This window comes from Mustela nigripes, chromosome 14, assembly GCF_022355385.1.
Source record: "Mustela nigripes isolate SB6536 chromosome 14, MUSNIG.SB6536, whole genome shotgun sequence".
Classification (NCBI taxonomy): Eukaryota; Metazoa; Chordata; class Mammalia; order Carnivora; family Mustelidae; genus Mustela; species Mustela nigripes.
Window position 1 is genome coordinate 13,409,327 of NC_081570.1, and position 18,826 is coordinate 13,428,152.

Genomic DNA, 18,826 nt, shown 5'->3' on the forward strand with positions numbered 1-18,826 from the left:
ACACACACATAAGTAACTTGCTCCTCCTGTGCACTTCTCACAGGCCAAAGTCACTGTTCTAAGACAACTCTGGCTCCCCAAGAATTTACCAAGTAACCAAAAGACAGCAGATCATCCTGGCCAGCAACCCCCATCATCAGATGTCCCTTTTTATGGCCTGAACTGCTCTTATGGCTTCTAGAGGTAGAGACATATTCATGGAATCACAGGAAAAAACACCAGTGGAAGACTTTCACTGTCACATATCAACCACCATTCACTGAAGGTCTGATATTTAGGTTGCCATTATCTCTCAAAGTCATATAGGTCCCTCAATGTAACAAAAAGAAAGGCAAAAATGGTTAAATTATCTCCAAAGTGAATATAACTACCCAAACGCATAAAAATACTGAACTATCAGGGCGCCTTGTGTGGCTCAGTTGGCTAAGCAGTCAGCTCAGGGCACAATCCCCAGGTCCTGGGATCAAGCCTCACATCTGGCTCCCTGCTCAGAGGGGAGCCTGTTTCTCATTCTGCCCATTCTGCTCCCTCCCCACTCATGCTCACTCCCAATCTCTCTCTCACTCTCTCTCGCAAATAAATAAAATCTTAAAAAAAAAAAAAAAAAAAACCTTAAGCATCTGTCAGTTCTGGAAACAGGTAGTTCAGTAACTGATGAGATCCCAAAAAGATATTTCTGGTAGAACCACTACCCAATTATTACATTCTGAACTCTTTAAAAATCAGCCTGGGTAGGACGTCTGGGTGGCTCAGTCATTTAGTGTCTGCCTTCAGCTCAGATCACGACCCCAGGTCCTGGGATGGAGCCCCACATCAGGCTCCCTGGTCAGCGAGGAGCCTGCTTCTCCCTCTCCCACTCCCCCTGCTTATACTCCCTCTCTTGCTATCTCTCTGTCAAATAAATAAATAAATAAAATCTTAAAAAATAATAGTAATAATAATCAGCCTGGGCTTCAGTGGTCTTACCAGGGCCGTTACGTTCTTGTTTTCCTTTCTCCTGACGGTATCCAGCTGGGATCCAGCTGCAAGCAGGGATGTCAGGGCGGTATAAAGCTCATCATACTTGACAAGCTTAGAGAAAAGAACATCACATGCCTAATATTGAGGGGAAAAAAATATTTTTTCTTACTTTCTGAAATATATTGTCTACTACCCATCCATATCCTATCATTTAACCTCATGACTGGCAAAATACCTCATTCAAATTATAGGTACGAATTTCTCATTGCAGCAAGATTCCCACTCAGGGACCGCTCTCGGTTTATGGGCCATTTTGAGCAAAGAAAGGCAGGCATTAGAATGAGGCAACTATTTTTGTCATTAAAAATATCTAGAAGGTGCCTGGGAGGCTCAGTCATTAACTGTCTACCTTCAGCTCAGGTCACGCTCCTGGGATCCTGGGATCGAGCCCCACACCAGCAGGAAGCCTGGCTCTCCCTCCCCACTCCCCCGCTTGTGTTGCCTCTCACCCTTCCTCTCTCTGAAAAATAAATAAAATCTTAAAAAATATATCTACACGTGAAGATGCTAGAGACAGGAAGAAGGTGCCCCTACAGCGAAAGTGGAGCCCGGCAAATAACATATTCCTTCTAGAATAAGTTCAAATCCTAATACAGGCCAAATTCCCTTATTACAAAAACCAAGTCATTCCCTTTTTCCCCAGACAGACTGATTTTGGTGGAAACCATCTGACCCACATGTAAAATGGGGTTTTAAAATTCCTGGTACCACAGAATCGAGTCGGTTCAAATCATCCTCCGAGGCTTCTGGGGACAGGACACAGTAGAATCTGGGTTGTGGGACAGCATCTGAAAAACAATGGGCTCATTAAAAGAATGGTTTCATTCTCAACTCTTCTTAACAAGTCTAAAATGTAAAAACTAAGAAAACTCTTTGGACACTTGAAGACACAAACAGCCTTGGCACTACTGACACCCAAGGCCACGTAACTGCTACAGTCCTATGCATGACAGGATGTTTAGCACCCTCCCACTGTGACAACCAAAAAGGTCTCCAGACATTGCCAAGGGTCTGCACTGGGGGAGGGGCCCAATCATCCCTAGTTAAGAACCACTCCTCTTGGGGCGCCTGGGTGGCTCAGTGGGTTAAGCCACTGCCTTCGGCTCAGGTCATGATCTCAAGGTCCTGGGATCGAGTCCCACGTCGGGCTCTCTGCTCAGCGGGGAGCCTGCTTCCTCCTCTCTCTCTCTCTCTCTGCCTGCCTCTGCCTACTTGTGATCTCTGTCAAATAAATAAATAAAATCTTAAAAAAAAAAAAAAAAAGAACCACTCCTCTAGAAGATAAAAGAAGTGCTCTTACAATCACCAAGTTAATCATTAAAACTGGGTCTTTAACTAACTGCATTAAACTTAAATGCTGTCTCCCCAATATCAAAGGGACTAAGTAATAGATCCCAGTGATAGTAAATTCATACATAGGTTTGATAAGAGTTTCCACAAAATACATTTAACAGCAACAAGCCTATGGATGAGCAAACACACACAAAAAATAAACACAAAAGGCACTTCATGAAAAGAATGGACAACCGCTCCTGAGAGACACCAGAGAGAAGGTCACGGCTCCCATTATTTTCTGAACAGTATCCCACCATGACCCGAAAAGATATTTAGCCTATGGGCAAACCATATTCCTATGGAAAATTAAATGTAATCATTCAGAGTGGCAGGAATCCAAGTACTGTACTCTATGAGTAGACACACGAATTCCTAATTCTTACGCCTCAATGTTGTTTTGCCTTTTGTTTTTAAAGCAATGTGGGATATGTGACAGTCTATTTCTAAAAATGTTTTGAATCCCTTGGTATTTGCCACCTGTAGGGAACAGACTAAATCTTAAATAGTCTGTAAGCACCAAATTCAATCCCCTCAATGAAAACCAATGAGTCAGCATCTTATGGACAATCTTCTTTCTGACCTGATGAAAAATGCTTAGACCAGTTTTCTTCTACTTCTTTGAACCCATGATAGAGAGGGGTTGTTGCCCGGCGGCTGTTGCTGTCCTGGGATCCATTTGCCCACCCAAAAGGAGGACTCAGCAAGTTATGCTGCACCTTTTAAAACACAAATACTCAAATTAAAAAAAGATACATAGCCACATTCCGCATCTCACTGCAGGTGTGTTAACTGATCAATATATCAAAGCGGGGGAAACTCACAAACCAACATAATGTTTTGCTTTTTCTGTGACTTCTTTGGGGAGCATCTTTTTGCCAAAGTATGATGGGAACAGGGCTCAAGCAAACATTTTAGGAAATGCTGAAAAGTCCTTAACTGGCCATCCCATCCTCATGTTGGATCCCTACAACAGAAGAGTTCACTAATCCATAAAACTTACTGCTCAACCATCCTTCAACTGCTAACAAATATTCAAGAAGGGCAGATGCTCAGAGCACTGAGCTGGACACCAGGTAAAGTGGGTTAATTCAAAGGACACCTGTGAACAGAACCTATAATCCAGTTTTCACAAAACCATCAAATCGAATAACCTACATTTACTGCTCCTAGCTAGATACAAAGTGTGAGTGCACATACACAAGTCCAGAGGTCTTCCTAAGGTTAATCATGAACCTACCACAACAAATGCCTAAAACCTAAAGTCAGCAGGTCATTTTGCTTGGGACCATGGCAACTCAAGAAGAAAAACACAAAAACAATGTGTTTGTCTATACCTGCTCAAACAGATACACAGGGGCTTTGGAGTACTGATGAAGCAGATAATCGAAGATCAGAAGGAGACGAGCCAGGATGAGGGGAACGGAGCGCGCCTGAGCATCCATGTTGGCGCTCAGCTCCTGGATGATCTGCACGAAAAGGGTCAGGATGGCCCGCCGGCCTTTCTCAGTGAAGTTGTGGAAAATGAGGAGCAGCAGCTGCAGGTGCTCTACATTCAAGTCTTCCGTCTCGTTGGGCACCACCCCTTGCAGGGCGTTCTGCTTCATTGTCGACAAAAACCTACCGCAGAGAAAAGGAGAACGTGTCTGGTGGAGGAAGTTCAGAACATCCCCCAAGAGTTACAATGTCAAGGGCTGGAAGAGTTACCCCTTTTTAAACCCAGGCACTAATACAACAAATCAAGGAAGACAAAAATCTACATGTAAGAGAAGATTAAAAACTCAATCTTGGCTACAAAAAAGGTAAATTTGTGAACCATGAGAGACTATGGACTCTGAAAAACAATCTGAGGTTTTTGAAGGGGCGGGTGGTGGGAGGTTGGGGGAACCAGGTGGTGGGTATTGGAGAGGGCACGAATTCCATGGAGCACTGGGTCTGGTGCAAAAACAATGAATACTGTTATGCTGAAAATAAATTTTTAAAAAATTTTTTTAATTTAAAAAAAAAAAGGTAAATTCGGCCACAGAATAATTTTCCCTTCTCGACTGTGGCAATAGCATAAAAAACCCCTTCTGCCCCTTATAACCACAAAAAGAACCGTAAGCTCCCCCAAAAGGTGTTTCATTTTTTAATTAATAAACCTGGACAGTTTTATAAACTAGAAACTGTTCAATTAACTTTTCTCTGTAATTTGACTTAACAGCTTAATTCTTAATTTGAGAGTTTACACTACAGGTTAAAATCACTGCATGATAGCACTTAAAAATAACTCAATGTACTAAAAAGCAATAAAAAATAAATTACACTCTTCAGAGAATTTGTCAAAAGCTTTTATGCAAAAAAGGAATGAATATAGCCAACTGTTTCCACTGCCTTTGGCTATTAGGAAAGAGATTTGTGTTTTAATACGGGTTTCCCTCACCCCCCTCTTCCCCTCCCCCTCCCCCACTCCCTGGCCTTTTTGCAAGATTCCATCAAGAAAAATACAGTGGGTCTTTGGCATTCAAGGAGGTTTATGATTTCTCAAATCCAGCATTAGAGCTATTTGATCATAGCATGGGGAAGAGAAAAGCAAAGCCTTTTAGGAAAACAAACTGCTTTGAAGACTCTTAACCATGTAAACAAAAATGGCAAATATAGGTCCATCTAAAGAGGATTTAGATGATTAATGTGAGCTTCCCCCAAGTAAAAAAATTCTTTAAAAGTTGTCCAAAAAAGACAAGTCACTCTGAGTGGTTTTCATGTTGAGAGCAAAATAACCAAAGATAGAATTCGCTTCCCTGTTTCGTCTTTCAAAAAATCAGGACAAAATAAAATTGGTTACATTCAGGATTCAGGTTCTGTCTCATAACTGCATCCATATCCCCCATGTGCTAAGGGATGATTTTGTTTCCAGACCACAGTGTAGGTATTTCTGCTTCTTAAACAGCGTATCTTCCCCCAACACCATCAGAAACATACTCCTCCGCCCTCACTACTGTACCACTATCATCACATACCTGTCTCAGAGCCCCGGGCTAACTACAAAGAAGTCAAACAGATTGTAAAAAAAAGCACATAACCACCTCTGCAGGGCTTCTCCTGGAATTCTCTTACCTGTCCCAAACTTTAAGGCATTCAGGGACATCAGGATCACCTTGAGCACCGGCTTTATGTTGCCAGATGAGCAAAAGGCGTGAAAGCACAGAGAGGCTTTGAGGGTGAATGTACAAGGGCCAAGGGCCCTCAGAGAAAGGAGCTACTCCCAGCTGCTGCAACAGTGTGTTCTGCCAAGGAAGACATACAAGAAACCATTAGGAAAAAGAGAATGAGGCCAAAGGTTACCCATGAGCCCTAAATGTTACTCTTTAATGCTGGAAGAGTATTTTATTTTATTTTTTTTAAGATTTTATTTATTTATTTGACAGAGATCACAAGTAGGCAGAGAGGCAGGCAGAGAGAAGAGGAAACAGGCTCCCCGCTGAGTAGAGAGCCTGATGCAGGGCTCGATCCCAGGGCCCTGCAATCATGACCCGAGCCAAAGGCAGAGGCTTTAACCCACTGAGCCACCCAGGCGCCCCTGGAAGAGTATTTTTTTTTAAAGATTTTATTTATTTATTTGACAGACAGAGATCACAAATAGGCAGAGAGGCAGGCAGAGAAATAGAGGAGGAAACAGGCTCCCCGCTGAGCAGAGAGCCTGACGCAGGGCTCCATCCTAAAACCATGGGATCATGACCTGAGCCAAAGGCAGAGGCTTTAACCCACTGAGCCACCCAGGCGCCCCCTGGAAGAGTATTTGAAAGAGCATGCAGAAATTCAGATTTAGACCTGGTTTGGAGAAAGGTCATTCACTCAACAAAGAAGAAAACTATAAAGGGAAAATTACTAATCTAACCCCGTTCACAACTATAGTTAGTTCAGACATGGGGTCCTAAAAAGGGGCGATGCACTGAGACAGCAGAATCTGGATGACTATCCAAACGGGCTGACAGTTTTTCTTTCACAACCAGTTATATACAAGTAACACTGGAAGTGAGAAGGTCCTGAAACTCACAGGTCCAGCCGCTTATATTCCACAGCAGTATCAGCAGAGAAAGTCTGCCTCTTAAGATGTCAAGGCACCCCAAATTAGTCAGGGTTGTCTTTGCCTCCAGTTGTACCGTGTCTTTCAAATGAGCTTGACTTGCAGCTCAGTTATCTAAGCTGCAACTTATCTTCTCAAACATACACACAAACTGAGCACGATGCCAATGGAAAACCAAAGGCCCGCTTTCTCACTTGGCTTCAGAAGACACAAATCATAGTTACCTCGGGATACAGGATAAATTTCTAAGTCTGTCAAATTAAATTATATTCTTATAAAACATCCCAGAGGACCCCACTCCTTGGAAATAATTATTCAAAATGTCCCAGATATCAAGAGTTCATGGAGCTCCTGGGTGGCTCAGCTGGTTGAGCATCTGCCTCTGGCTCAGGTCATAATCCCAGAGTCTGAGGATCGAGGCCCACATCAGGCTCTCTGCTTCTCTTGCCCCCCTTAACCTGGCTCATGCACATTCTCCCTCTCTCTCAAATACATAAAATCTTTAAAAAAAAAAAAAAAAGTAGTTCAAATGTACTGGGTAGCTATCACAGACTAAGCTCTGCACACACATCATCCCACGAAATGCTCAGTGTCAGGGGGGTACGTGCTCCATTTTACTGATGGGGGAAATAGAGCTCAGGGTGGTTTAAGAACATGACCTAAAACACATGATTCCCAAGTGTCCAAGCCAGGATAATCTCAAAAATCTGCACTCTTAATCATTATACTCCACACAGCCTTAAAGATTTTCTCAACTCCTAACTCAAGGAAATAATTCAAAAAAATTAACATGCCTGAGCTATATAAGAAATATTACCTGAAACACTCCTGTAATAATAATAATAAAATTTTTTCAGAAAAAAATCTAAGTATTCAAATCAAGAAAAATGCAGCCATAATAGTGGCAACTATAAAGACCAAGGAAAACAATATTTGAAGCAGTAAAATTTTAAAAAGCGGAAAAAATAGATGTATCGATATTCTGACTTTAACTGCGAAACTGCACCTATACAGATAGGGACTAGAAAGAAAACAGAAAAATGTACATCATGAATTTGGTGGAAGGATATGATGTTATAATGTTGATATATTTTTTAAGAGGATTTTTTGTTTTGTGTCAAGTTGTTTCAGGCCTCAGAGCCCTAAGAAATGAGCAAACAGGGGCACCTGGGTGGCTCAGTGGGTTAATGCCTCTGCCTTCAGCTCAGGTCATGATCTCAGCATCCTGGGATCCAGTCCGGCATCAGGCTCTCTGCTCAGCAAGGAGCCTGCTTCCTCCTCTCTCTCTGCCTGCCTCTCTGCCTACTTGTGATCTCTGTCTGTCAAATAAATAAATAAAATCTTTTTTTTAAAAAAAAAAAAGAAGAAAAGAAATGATCAACCATTCCTCAGAACCTGGTTTTCCCCATCCACTCCAACTCTCAGTAGCCCTAAGAGGAACTGACTTTCTAAGTAAAACTGAGCCATAGCAAACCCACAAAGGCCTGGCTTAAAGCGCTTCCTCCAGCCCTTTGGGTGCCCTGTCCCCACCCCTGCTTCGTGCTGGCATACCAGGGTTTTCTTCCTCCACCCTCCTCATTCAGGTCCCATCTTCCAACCCTCTAACTGTTCTCATTACTTCAACAACTGCCTCTTAGTGCTTAATTCCCAAAACTCCATTGTCAATGTTAATTTTGGGGGGCATTTTTTAATTTATTTGAAAGAGACAATAAGCATGAGTGGGAGGCAGAGACAGAGGGAGGAGAAGCAGACTCCCCGCTGAGCAGGAAGCCCAATGCAGGGCTCCATCCCAGGACCCCAAGACCCTTATCTGAGCCAAAGGCAGACGCTTAACCAAATGAATCACCCAAGAGCCCCTCCATCTTAATTTTTTAAGAACTAAATTTCAGATTCACATTTTCAACTACCTTCTAGATGTCTTCAACCCACTGGCACCTCAAAATGCCATCTTACTTAAAATGATTTTTTTAATAGTAGTAGTCATAACTATTTTAACTAAAAACATTGATAAAATGCACAATTCTTATACAAAACTCATATGTAATTCTCGTATACAAGAACATACAAACTGCTTTTCTCACTGGACTAAAAGGGCTATAAAATTCTCCATTCCAACAGAAAACAAGACAATCCCACGGTAACGCCACAGCTCATTGCCTCTAGCTTACTCCTTCATGAAAAGAAAGTTTTGCACTCAAGCTGTACCACACACTGGCTTCCAGGCTGGCCGAACAAGCTGGATCTCCAACTTGTTTTTCAGAACAAGAAAATGACACAATGCATCTCATGTAGCTCAAGAACCCAGAGGATCATTCTGAGCAAACATGCAGTAAATAAGCTATCCATGAGTGAAAAGAACCCGAGAGCTGACTCAAACCTAGGAGAGTGAGCTCCCTGCGAACTCAATATGGCTCCTTCTACCACCAATCCAATTGTTCTTGCTGACATCCCCTTTCTATGAGACAACAGCACCCTTCTGGTCTCATTTGGGTTGAAAAGGCAGTCAGTATCTCAATACCTTCCTATCCATGTCCTTTACCCCATTCAAATAATCTCTCGAGATCTCTACTGCAGGCCCTTTATCCATACCTTATCACCCCCTTTCCTCATGATCCCAAACTAATCCCAGTCATCTGGATTTCGACAATGCCTACAACACTACCTGGTATACAGTAGGTGCTCAATGAATACTCAGTGAATGGATAAGTGAACATATACCACTATGTAATATTAAATCATTATACTCCTATACTCAATAGTAATAAACATTAAGACATTAAATATGTTAATAAATATAACATGAATAACAGTAATGGTAACAAACTAATAAAGACAGCAGCTAATCTCTAGTAGGCACTAGTACTATGTGCCAGGTATGTTTATTTTACTTATGTCATGATAAAATAAAGTAACATAAAATTTACCACTTAAATCATTTTTAACTATACAGTTAAAGTGGCATTAAGTACATATACACTATGCAAACATCACTACCATCCATCTCCAGCACTTTATTTTTCCCAACTGAAACCTATGCCCGTTAAACACTAACTCCCTGTGACACTGTGATACAATATTAATATTGTGATACAAGAAGAAATACATATTTGGTCTTTGTCCCACTCCTGGCACAGAGCTCCTAAAATCTTGTCATTTCCTGACAGGGTAAGAACATGTTTTGCTCTTCGTAATAAGCCCCTTTCAATATTACCTGTGTTTATGATAATGAGGCCCCTAAACAGCTTCAGGATGGGGGCTGGTTGCCAGAGGCACCAACCACATAATTAGAGGGCTGGATCCCCAACCTTTCAATTCTATCTCCAACCAGGGCTAGAGTTTGAGCTAATCACCAATGGCCAATAGAGCAAAATGCCAACGGAAAGCCAGACAAAGCCTGCTTTCTCATTTGGCTTCAGAAGACACAAATCATCTTAGTAGACTGCTCTATTAAACAAATTTGAAAGAAAAGAACAGAGAGACCATGCCAACCAAGCACATGGCCTTTTGGCGGAAGGTCCTCTTTCTGCTACATGTTCATAAATCATCTTCAATAAATAGGGTTCAATTTCTTCTGTAAGGAGAGAAAGCCTAGCAGTCTTACTAGCTCAGACCCAGTTTTTTATCACTCTGATGAAGAAAATTTTTATGATGCAACTTACATTTGTTTTCTTTCAAAGACTGGGTGGGGTTCATTTCATTAACCTCCCTTAAAGGACACTGTGTATGTCTTGCAGCACTAGTTAGACACCTTGGGTACATAACTTTGTATGCGGGGTGCAGTTAAGCATCCAACTCTTGGTTTCAACTCAGGTCATGATCTCAGGGCTCTGGGCTGTGCATAAGGCTGGCTTAACATTCTCTTGCTACCCCTCCCTTTGCTGCCTCTGCCCCAGTTCCATACACACATGCTCTCTCTCTCCCAAAAAAAAAAGAACTTTGTACACGATTCCAGAGAAACAATATCAATAGCAGGTAGTTAAATTACATTAACCACCCTTCACTTTCTTCCATGACAGCAATGAAATTTCAGGGAAGAATTTAAAGTCCCATGTTTGGAAATGGAATGAAGACGGAGGTTTGATAACTTGCTCTCCATAAAGTCAGTGATTATGGGAGGCCAAGCTGCACGTCCACACAAAGTCTGGAATTATTTTTTTAAATGCTAAGAGGGCAACATCATTACAGGAATCTTAAGAACTCCTATTCTCTACGGAAAGTATTTCTTCCCCCATGATTTGGACAAGGTTAGGCAGGAAAGGGCCAAGTCCATGAACTTTGAAACTTCCCTAAATAAATTTAGATCTCAGCAAGGAGCTGCTAACTTTGGCCGGACATCTTGACCGTATATAGTCTGAGAAGGTGCAAGAGGCCACATATTAACTAAAGCATTTTGTTCTCTTCATCTCACATAAACAACTTTACCACTCAAGTCATATTCCCTTTCCTGCCAAAAAATCATTTTTTTAACATTTCCTTATTTGTAAGATAGAGAGTTCTAGAATGCACATACGTGCATGCACAGGGGAGAGGGGTGGAAGAAGAAAGAGAGAGAGACTCTCAAACTGACTGCGCTGAGCATGGATCCTGACGTGGGGTTCGATCTCAGAACCCTGAGATCACAACCTGAACTAAAATCAAGAGTCCACTGACTCGAGTGGAGTGGTACGCTCCACTGACTGTACCACCCAGGTGCCCCCAACGCAATGTTTGTATAAATAAGTTTTATAATTTTTTTTTTAAGATTTCATTTGTTATTTGACAGAGAGAGACATAGCAAGAGAGGGAACACAAGCAGGGGGAGTGGGAGAGGGAGAAGCAGGCTTCCTACTGAGCAGGGAGCCCGAGGCCAGACTTGAGCCCAGAACCCCAGGATGATGACCTGAGCTGAAGGCAGATGCTTAATGGCTGAGCCACCCAGATGCCCCCAAAGCAGTTTTTTTCATAACACTAGGTATGTATAAATAGGTTTTATAATTATCTTTTTAAACAATTAAAGAAATTTTTAAGAATTTTTCAAATAACTTGGGATGCTAAGAATCATGTTTAACCTTTTGAAATAGATTCCTAGATTTTGTTCCCTTGGGGGAAGTACATACCCCTGAACCGTGTCCTGATTCTGAGAATCCACCAAAATAATCTTAAGAATAATGAAAAATTTTCACAACAATCTTAGGGCAAACTATTAGAGAGATCTACCAAATTTAATTCTTCCAGGGGAAGTGAAGGGTAGCTGCAACAGAAATCTGCATTTATTAAATAAATTCCCCAGGGATCTTTATGCACACTAAGAGATTGAGAATCACTAACTCTGACCACATTAAAAAATTATTCTTAAAATATGACACTGTGGGGGCTACCTGGGTGGCTCAGTTCAGTGTTGGACTCTTAAACTCAGTTCAGGTCTTGATTTCAGGGTCATGAGTTCAAGCCTCGCATTGGGATTGGAGGAAAAAACACCACATTGTCAAATGGTGGGAGAAAAAGTGAATCTATAAATCTGACACATTGCGGGTAATGGTAAAACTTGGTGCTTTTTTTTTTTTTTTAAGTAATCTCTATACCCAATGTGGGGCTCAAACTTCCAATGCTAACATCAAGAGTCGCCTGTTCTTCCAGACTGAACCAGCCAGGTGCTGCACTGGTGTGGCCACTTGAGGGAGCAGTCTGGCATCACCTGCATACAGTCACATACTCGGTTTCCTACCAGATCTACTCCCAGTTATCTGCCCATGAGAACCCCCGGTTATCCAGGGGACAAGTACAAGATCACAGCAACACCTGGAGTAGCAACAAACCCTGACACAACCAAAAGGTCCATCAGTGGGAGCAGAGGGGAGATGAATAAATTGGTACAGTCACAAACACAATGGCACAGCATATGGCAAAACAAGAACTATAGAATTAGCAATAGCACAGATGAATCTTGGCAATATAATCTTGGAAAATAATACTAAATGAAAAAAGAAAGCCCAACAAGACTATATATAGAGAGGATGGTATCATTTACTATAAAGCTAAAAGCAATCAAGTAATTTGAAAATTTAAAGAATATAAATGTAAAAATAAGCGTATATATAAAACTAATGAAAGGAGGAATTTGAGATACAGGATTCAAGACATCACTTACTAGTGGGGAAAAAAAACCCTAAGATTTTTTAAGGCCTCAATCAAGCTCCCAGGCTTTATTTTGCTGGTGAGTTTGCAAGTAAGCTTGTATCAGAAAGCATCTACCTCCTGTAATTTCAATGACATTTTTAAAACACATTTCCTACATGGATTCCTTGGATTACTGGTGGAGTTAAGCAATTCCTAGGATTGTTAGCCACTGATATGTCCCTTTTTTATAAACTGCCATCTTATCTATTTTGCCCACCTGTCTACTAGGACACTCATTAGGAGCTGGTTTTGTAGTTTTTCCTTTGCTTTAAGCTTACTGAACGACTTGAGGATAAAGAACACATTTTTTTGTCTTGAAATGATCCTGACAGGGCAGAGGGACATATTAGAATAATCTCTCAAACTCTTCCCAGTGAAGGTGTTTCCACAACAAGCCATGTTCCTTTGTAATCAGAACACTACAGCCTACTGGGAGCAGACACACAGCACTTGGCCGAAGGTATCGGTGCAGACAAACCTGCAGAATGGGTGACTGAAGGTCAGAAGTTACCAGAGAGTGGTTGAAGTGATAGAGAGCAGCAGCGAACTCTTCATCTGATGAACCTGGAAAGCAAATAAGGACACTCATTATTCAAGCAGCCCCTTGATGCATCACACCTCCCTGTCAACAGCCAAACGTCACTGGGGGAAAAAATCCACCAAGCCCCTATCCTGCCTACTGACCCTTGAGTCCATCTTTGTCCACCTCTTTAATGATGCTGGCCAGGGTAGCCATGTGGTGTTCTGAAAGAGACACGCTCAGGTAGTTTCGGATAAAATTGTTCCGCGAGTTCAGCATGGAAGAAGTGATGAAGTTCAAGATGTTGGAAGCCAGGCCTAAGAACTGAAAAAAAACCATAAAGAACCTTATATCAGGTCCATAGGCCCAGACTGCCTCCAAATCCTGAATATAAAGAGAACTAAACCACGCCCACAGATATGATGCAACAAAAGCCATGAATTAAAGGGTCAGATTTTAAATCCCCTACAGTGGGATAAAATTTATTATAACAATCTTTCTCACATAATTCTACCAGTTACACAAAATGGCACCAATTGAACACAACAGACTTCAGAAAACACTGTGGGAAGACAGAGGTTTCTAGATAGACTTGCTTCTGTCATTCCTCTAAGGCCCTGAATTTCTTCAGCTCAAGGACATTACTGAAATAAGGAATTCTGGGACTCCTGGGTGGCTCAGTCGGTTAAGCAGCTCCCTTCAGTTCAGATCACGATCCCAGAGTCCTGGGATCGAGTCCCGCCTCTGGCTCCCTGCTCAGCGGGGAGCCTTGCTTCTCCCTCTTCCTCTGCCTCCTACACTGCCTGCTTGTGCTCTCTTTCTCTGACAAATAAATAAATAAAACCTTTTAGGAAAAAAAAAAAGAAGGAATTCTGAGGCCTGTATGATCATTATACACACACAAAATTCTCAGCTCTTTGTTTCTCAAAATGAACTGAATTATTGTGTAAATGTTTTATGTCCACAACCTTGATGAGCTGAAGCTGTATGAAAGTGTGCTCCGTATCTGCCTTATCAATCTAGCTTTAGAACAGCGCTGACACATAGTACATCATCTAGAAACGCTGCCTGAACAAATAATTTAGCAAGCACTTAGGATGGACCACACCTACGCTAAGGGCTCTTTCATTCTTCACTACACCCCTAAAGGCAGATACAATCACTCCCATATGACAGAAGATAAAACTCAGGCTTGGAGAAGTTTTAGACTCTTGCCCAAAGTCTCAGAGCCAGGAGTGGCAGAAGCAGGATTCAAACCCACTTCTAACTCCAAAGGTCATGTTACTAACTCTCAAAGAAACAATACCAAGAATACAACTCAAACACCAGGGGTACACATAAGTCTTAAGAAAAAAATATCTAAATATTACAGTTAATCCAATCTACAAAATGTTTTAGTTCAAACAATCTACTTCTCACACACCTTCTCCCCATCTCTCCCTCCCCTAAACCTCAGAAATTCACTCTTACCAACTCAGGATCTTTGCGACTAGCCAAAATGTTGCCCTTCTCACCAGGGGCCTGTTTACTGGGGCTTTTAACTCGAGGAGAGCTCTCCAGCGGAGGAGGCGGGGGAGGGGGCGGAGGTGCCACTTTCTCTTTACTGGGGGAGATGGTCTCCTCAAACCATTGCCCCAAAATAGGCTCACTGTCATCATCTAAACAGAGAAAGAAATAAGTAATAAAAATCACACATTTTTACAAAGTTTTCAGTACATCTGCTTTGTGAAAGTGTCTACGTCAAAAGGAACACAAGGATATCTTGATTTCAGGTGGTAGTTACGTGGCTGCATAAATTTGCCAGTAGTCATCCAAATGTACCCATAAAACAGGAGCATTTTACGGATGTATACTGTACCTCAATAAAACTGGTATTTCTTAAAGGAACCCAATGATGTCACTTTACTGGCAACAAGTCAAACATTTTGAAAAACAAATTTTTACTTGTCTATCAGTTGTAATGCCCAAAGTAAGAGCTGCACCTTTCACAATACTATACATTACTCCCACAAACCTGATTATAAAGAACCTGAGACATTTTTCTTATTCAATCTCCAAACTAAGACAAGAGGGAGTGCTCGTTTTGCCCTGTTGCTCACTGCAACAGAGTCTGGAGTTCCTCTCCCTACTCCTCCCCAAGCCACACATCGATGACAACAGCCAAACCAAATCCCTCATACACAACCTCTGGAGATTCACTGGGAAAGCTCAGAACAGAGTTCCCGAAATGCGTCCACACAAAAAGAAAGAGGAATGGAGATGTATTCTGATCTTGGAGGGGAAGGGCTAAAAAGCAATCCGGGCTTCACTGAGAGTAGTTTCTGTCCTTCAGTCTCCACAGTTCAAGTTACTCCTAAATAAGATGTCACCTTTGAGGGCACAGAAAATCAAGATCCACACTAGGCAGGTGAAGACGGCAAACAGAACACTAAAGGAAGCCATGGGGGAACTTCCCGTTGCACTCTGCTGCCTGTCTCCTGAAGACCAAAAAGAGCCCTCTCTACCTTGGCTGCTGTCTTCCTCCGTGCTGCTGAAATCATCCTCATAGTAGGTGTTTGAGTCGGTCGAGGCACTGGCGTCACTGCTCATGGAGCCCTTCCTCTGACGCTGCAGGACGCAGGCCTAGGAAAGCAGGAGGCTTTGTAACTGCTGGTCACAAAAATGGAGCCGCCCTAATTCACCTCGTTCACCACATGAGACACTTTCTCTGTGTCTTTTCCTTTCCTCTAAATCTAGGAAGTCCTTCTAATCGCACCTTTCCTTCGAGGCACTTTATCCCACCAAGGCACTCCAAAGCCAAAACTATGGACAAGAATTGAATCAGGGGGCGCCTGGGTGGCTCAGTGGGTTAAGCTGCTGCCTTCGGCTCAGGTCACGATCTCAGGGTCCTGGGATCGAGTCCCGCATCGGGCTCTCTGCTCAGCAGGGAGCCTGCTTCCCTCTCTCTCTCTGCCTGCCTCTCCATCTACTTGTGATTTCTCTCTGTCAAATAAATACATAAAATCTTTAAAACAAAAAAAAGAATTGAATCAGGAGTGCTTCCAGAGTGCCCTCTAAGCTACTGCATCAGCATGACAACCGTCTCAAAGCACGAAGCAATCATATGTATCACAACACTGCAATCAACAACAGATTTAAATGTGCAATCATTTAAGAATTTTGCTCATCTTCAAAACCATAACCACAACTCTTGAGATTATGAAGGTCATGGTATACAATCTTCTCCATCATTTTGAAAGGGTTATGTAAGAGCTTCCAATTCTCAGAAGCACTGACAAAACCCACCTTTCTGTAGGAGGTTGAGAGCAATGTCAACAGCAGGTTTGTCAGTGGAACAGAGTCAATCAGCCGCTGGATCCTCTGGATGGAGGTGCTCTGGGCCATAACACTCAGGACCGCAGGAGGACCATCTGTCTCCCAGCCCTTAAGAGAACCGTAGCAAAAGAGAATTCATGTCCTCCAACTGAGCAGGAAGTAACAGGATCGGCCGGCTCATGGGAGCTCCCCAGAAGTGAAGCCAGCAATGGAGATGCTGACCCCAAGCACGAGCCCTCACCTTGTGCAGAGCTTCCACTTGTAGGTCTTGAAAGAGAGAGGTTAACAGCTTGACAGCATGGTTTGCCAGTATTACGGAGAGCACCCCAAATCCCTGGTGCCTACACACACACAAAAAAACAAAACAGCAAACAAACAAATTACAACCTCAAAAACAGGCATCTTGCCATTTGGGGCCTTGACCCCTTTCAGAAACTATGGACCTGTCCCCAGAAGAAAAAAAAAATACACACATAATATCTACATGTAACTTCAAAAACTTCATCTCCCTGAAGCCCACTCATAGCCTGCCTCAGGACCCATAGGCTTCAGGTTAAGAACTCCAGAACTACAGAAAGGCTTCCAAACACCAGCATTTTAGAATTCAAACTATCGGTTCAAATTTACAGGGTGATGTGAAAGATGATGACATTCAAAGGTTGATCGAACTTTTTAAAAAGTCATTCTTTTGGGTGCCTGGTGGCTCAGTGGGTTAAGCATCTGCCTTCAGCTGAGGTCATGATCTCAGGGTCCCTGCATCAGGCTCTCTGCTCAGTGGACAGCTTGCTTCTCCCTGTCCCTCTGCCTCTGCCTGCAACACCTCCTGCTTGTACTCTCTCTAATAAGTAAAATCTCTAAAAAAAAAAACATAAAATTTAAAAAATAATAATAAAAGTCATTCTTTTCAGGAGCTTCTGGGCTGATAAACAGAGGGAAATAAAAGAGTGGTATGTGTTGGAGGGCAGGGATGCTCTATGCTGTTTCTCCACACCCTGCCCTAGGTATCTCTTCAATCTGTTCCAGGTTGACAGCCTCTTATAAGAAACTGCTCATCAATTAAGAAAAAAAGTCATTCTTCTAAGAAAAAGGGTAAAAATCACCAACTTCTATAAAGTATCTAGTCATAAACTAAAGAGAATAAAAACAAAGTTTTAAACTTTAAATGTGAGTAAAACTTTTTCTTTCTGTTCAAATGACCACAGGACAAAAATTAGTAGACCCAATACACAAAGAGCTCGTGTCCATCAGTAAGAAAAAAGGAGAAATATGAAGAGAAAACGGGGGTAAAAAACACAGTTATGGGGCACCTGGGTGGCTCAGTGGGTTAAGCCTCTGCCTTCGGCTCAGGTCATGATCCCAGAGTCCTGGGATCAAGCCCTGCCTCTGGCTCTCTGCTCAGCAGGGAGCCTGCTTCCCCCCTCTCTCTGCCTGCCTCTCTGCCTACTTGTGATTACTGTCAAATAAATAAAGTCTTAAAAAAAATAAATAAATAAGATTATACAAACATGAAGATTAATGACAGCCACTTTCAAAGATGACCGGGAGAAATGGGCACATGGGCACATACCGATAGTGAGAGTGCCATCAGAACAGTCTAGCAAAACCCTGCAAATTTTTACAGAAGCATGCCATTTTGTTCCAACAATCATACTTCTGGGAATTTACCCCAGGGGGATAATTAAACAAGTTCACAAAGATTTACATTCAGAAAACTTATCAAAGCATAGTTTATCAACACAAGAAATTTAATATAGCCTAAATAAGTGCTTCAATAGGGTAATCAGTTAACAACAGCATGTTTATAGGGTGGAAAACCACCAGCCATTAAACACTCATAGTGAGTCTGAAACAGCACCACTGAAAAGTTATTTACAATTTTTTTTCTTTTTTGAAGATTTTATTTATTTGACAGAAAGAGATCACAAGTAGGCAGAGAGACAGACAGAGATAGAGAGGGGAGGAAGCAGGCTCCCTGCTGAGCAGAGGGCCCGAAGAGGGGCTCGATCCCAGGACCCTGGGATCATGACCTGAGCCGAAGGCAGAGGCTTTAACCCACTGAGCCACCCAGGTGCCCCATCTACGGTATTTCCTAGAGGCAATCCTGTTCTGTAAACATACACATCTTGTGCACATCAGTGCACATCATGTGCAATGAAAAATGTCTGGAGGAGTGTTTAACCAGTTTGGGAGGTAGAATTTAGGATGACTTATTTTCCCCTTTCTTAAGGTTTGTAACTTACATAAGGTATAGATTTTCTTTTTAAATGTCAAGAAACAAGAGCTGTTTTTTAAACATTACTATTACTTTGAAGGATAGACCTTTTGGCGCCCTCCCATTTCCTGCTACAGTGCCAAGTATAAAGACAAAAATTCAAAAAATCACAAACTACTGTTCTCTCTGGAACATGCTCATCTCC

At 42.1% G+C, this 18,826-nt stretch overlaps 1 protein-coding gene across 7 annotated transcripts in view; it reads right to left on the reverse strand.

Annotated features, from left to right (window-relative positions):
• UBR4 (ubiquitin protein ligase E3 component n-recognin 4) overlaps positions 1–18,826 on the reverse strand; it is a 134,488-nt gene that overhangs the window by 98,561 nt on the left and 17,101 nt on the right. For all 7 annotated transcript variants that reach the window (XM_059376425.1, XM_059376421.1, XM_059376423.1 and 4 more), the window contains exons 12-22: positions 16,651–16,750; positions 16,380–16,517; positions 15,599–15,716; positions 14,565–14,752; positions 13,259–13,418; positions 13,053–13,138; positions 5,449–5,618; positions 3,690–3,972; positions 2,936–3,071; positions 1,729–1,808; positions 967–1,095 (exon numbers count right to left, since the gene is read on the reverse strand). In XM_059376425.1, the coding sequence (XP_059232408.1) occupies positions 967–1,095; positions 1,729–1,808; positions 2,936–3,071; positions 3,690–3,972; positions 5,449–5,618; positions 13,053–13,138; positions 13,259–13,418; positions 14,565–14,752; positions 15,599–15,716; positions 16,380–16,517; positions 16,651–16,750 (1,588 nt within the window). The remainder of the gene's footprint in view (positions 1–966; positions 1,096–1,728; positions 1,809–2,935; positions 3,072–3,689; positions 3,973–5,448; positions 5,619–13,052; positions 13,139–13,258; positions 13,419–14,564; positions 14,753–15,598; positions 15,717–16,379; positions 16,518–16,650; positions 16,751–18,826) is intronic.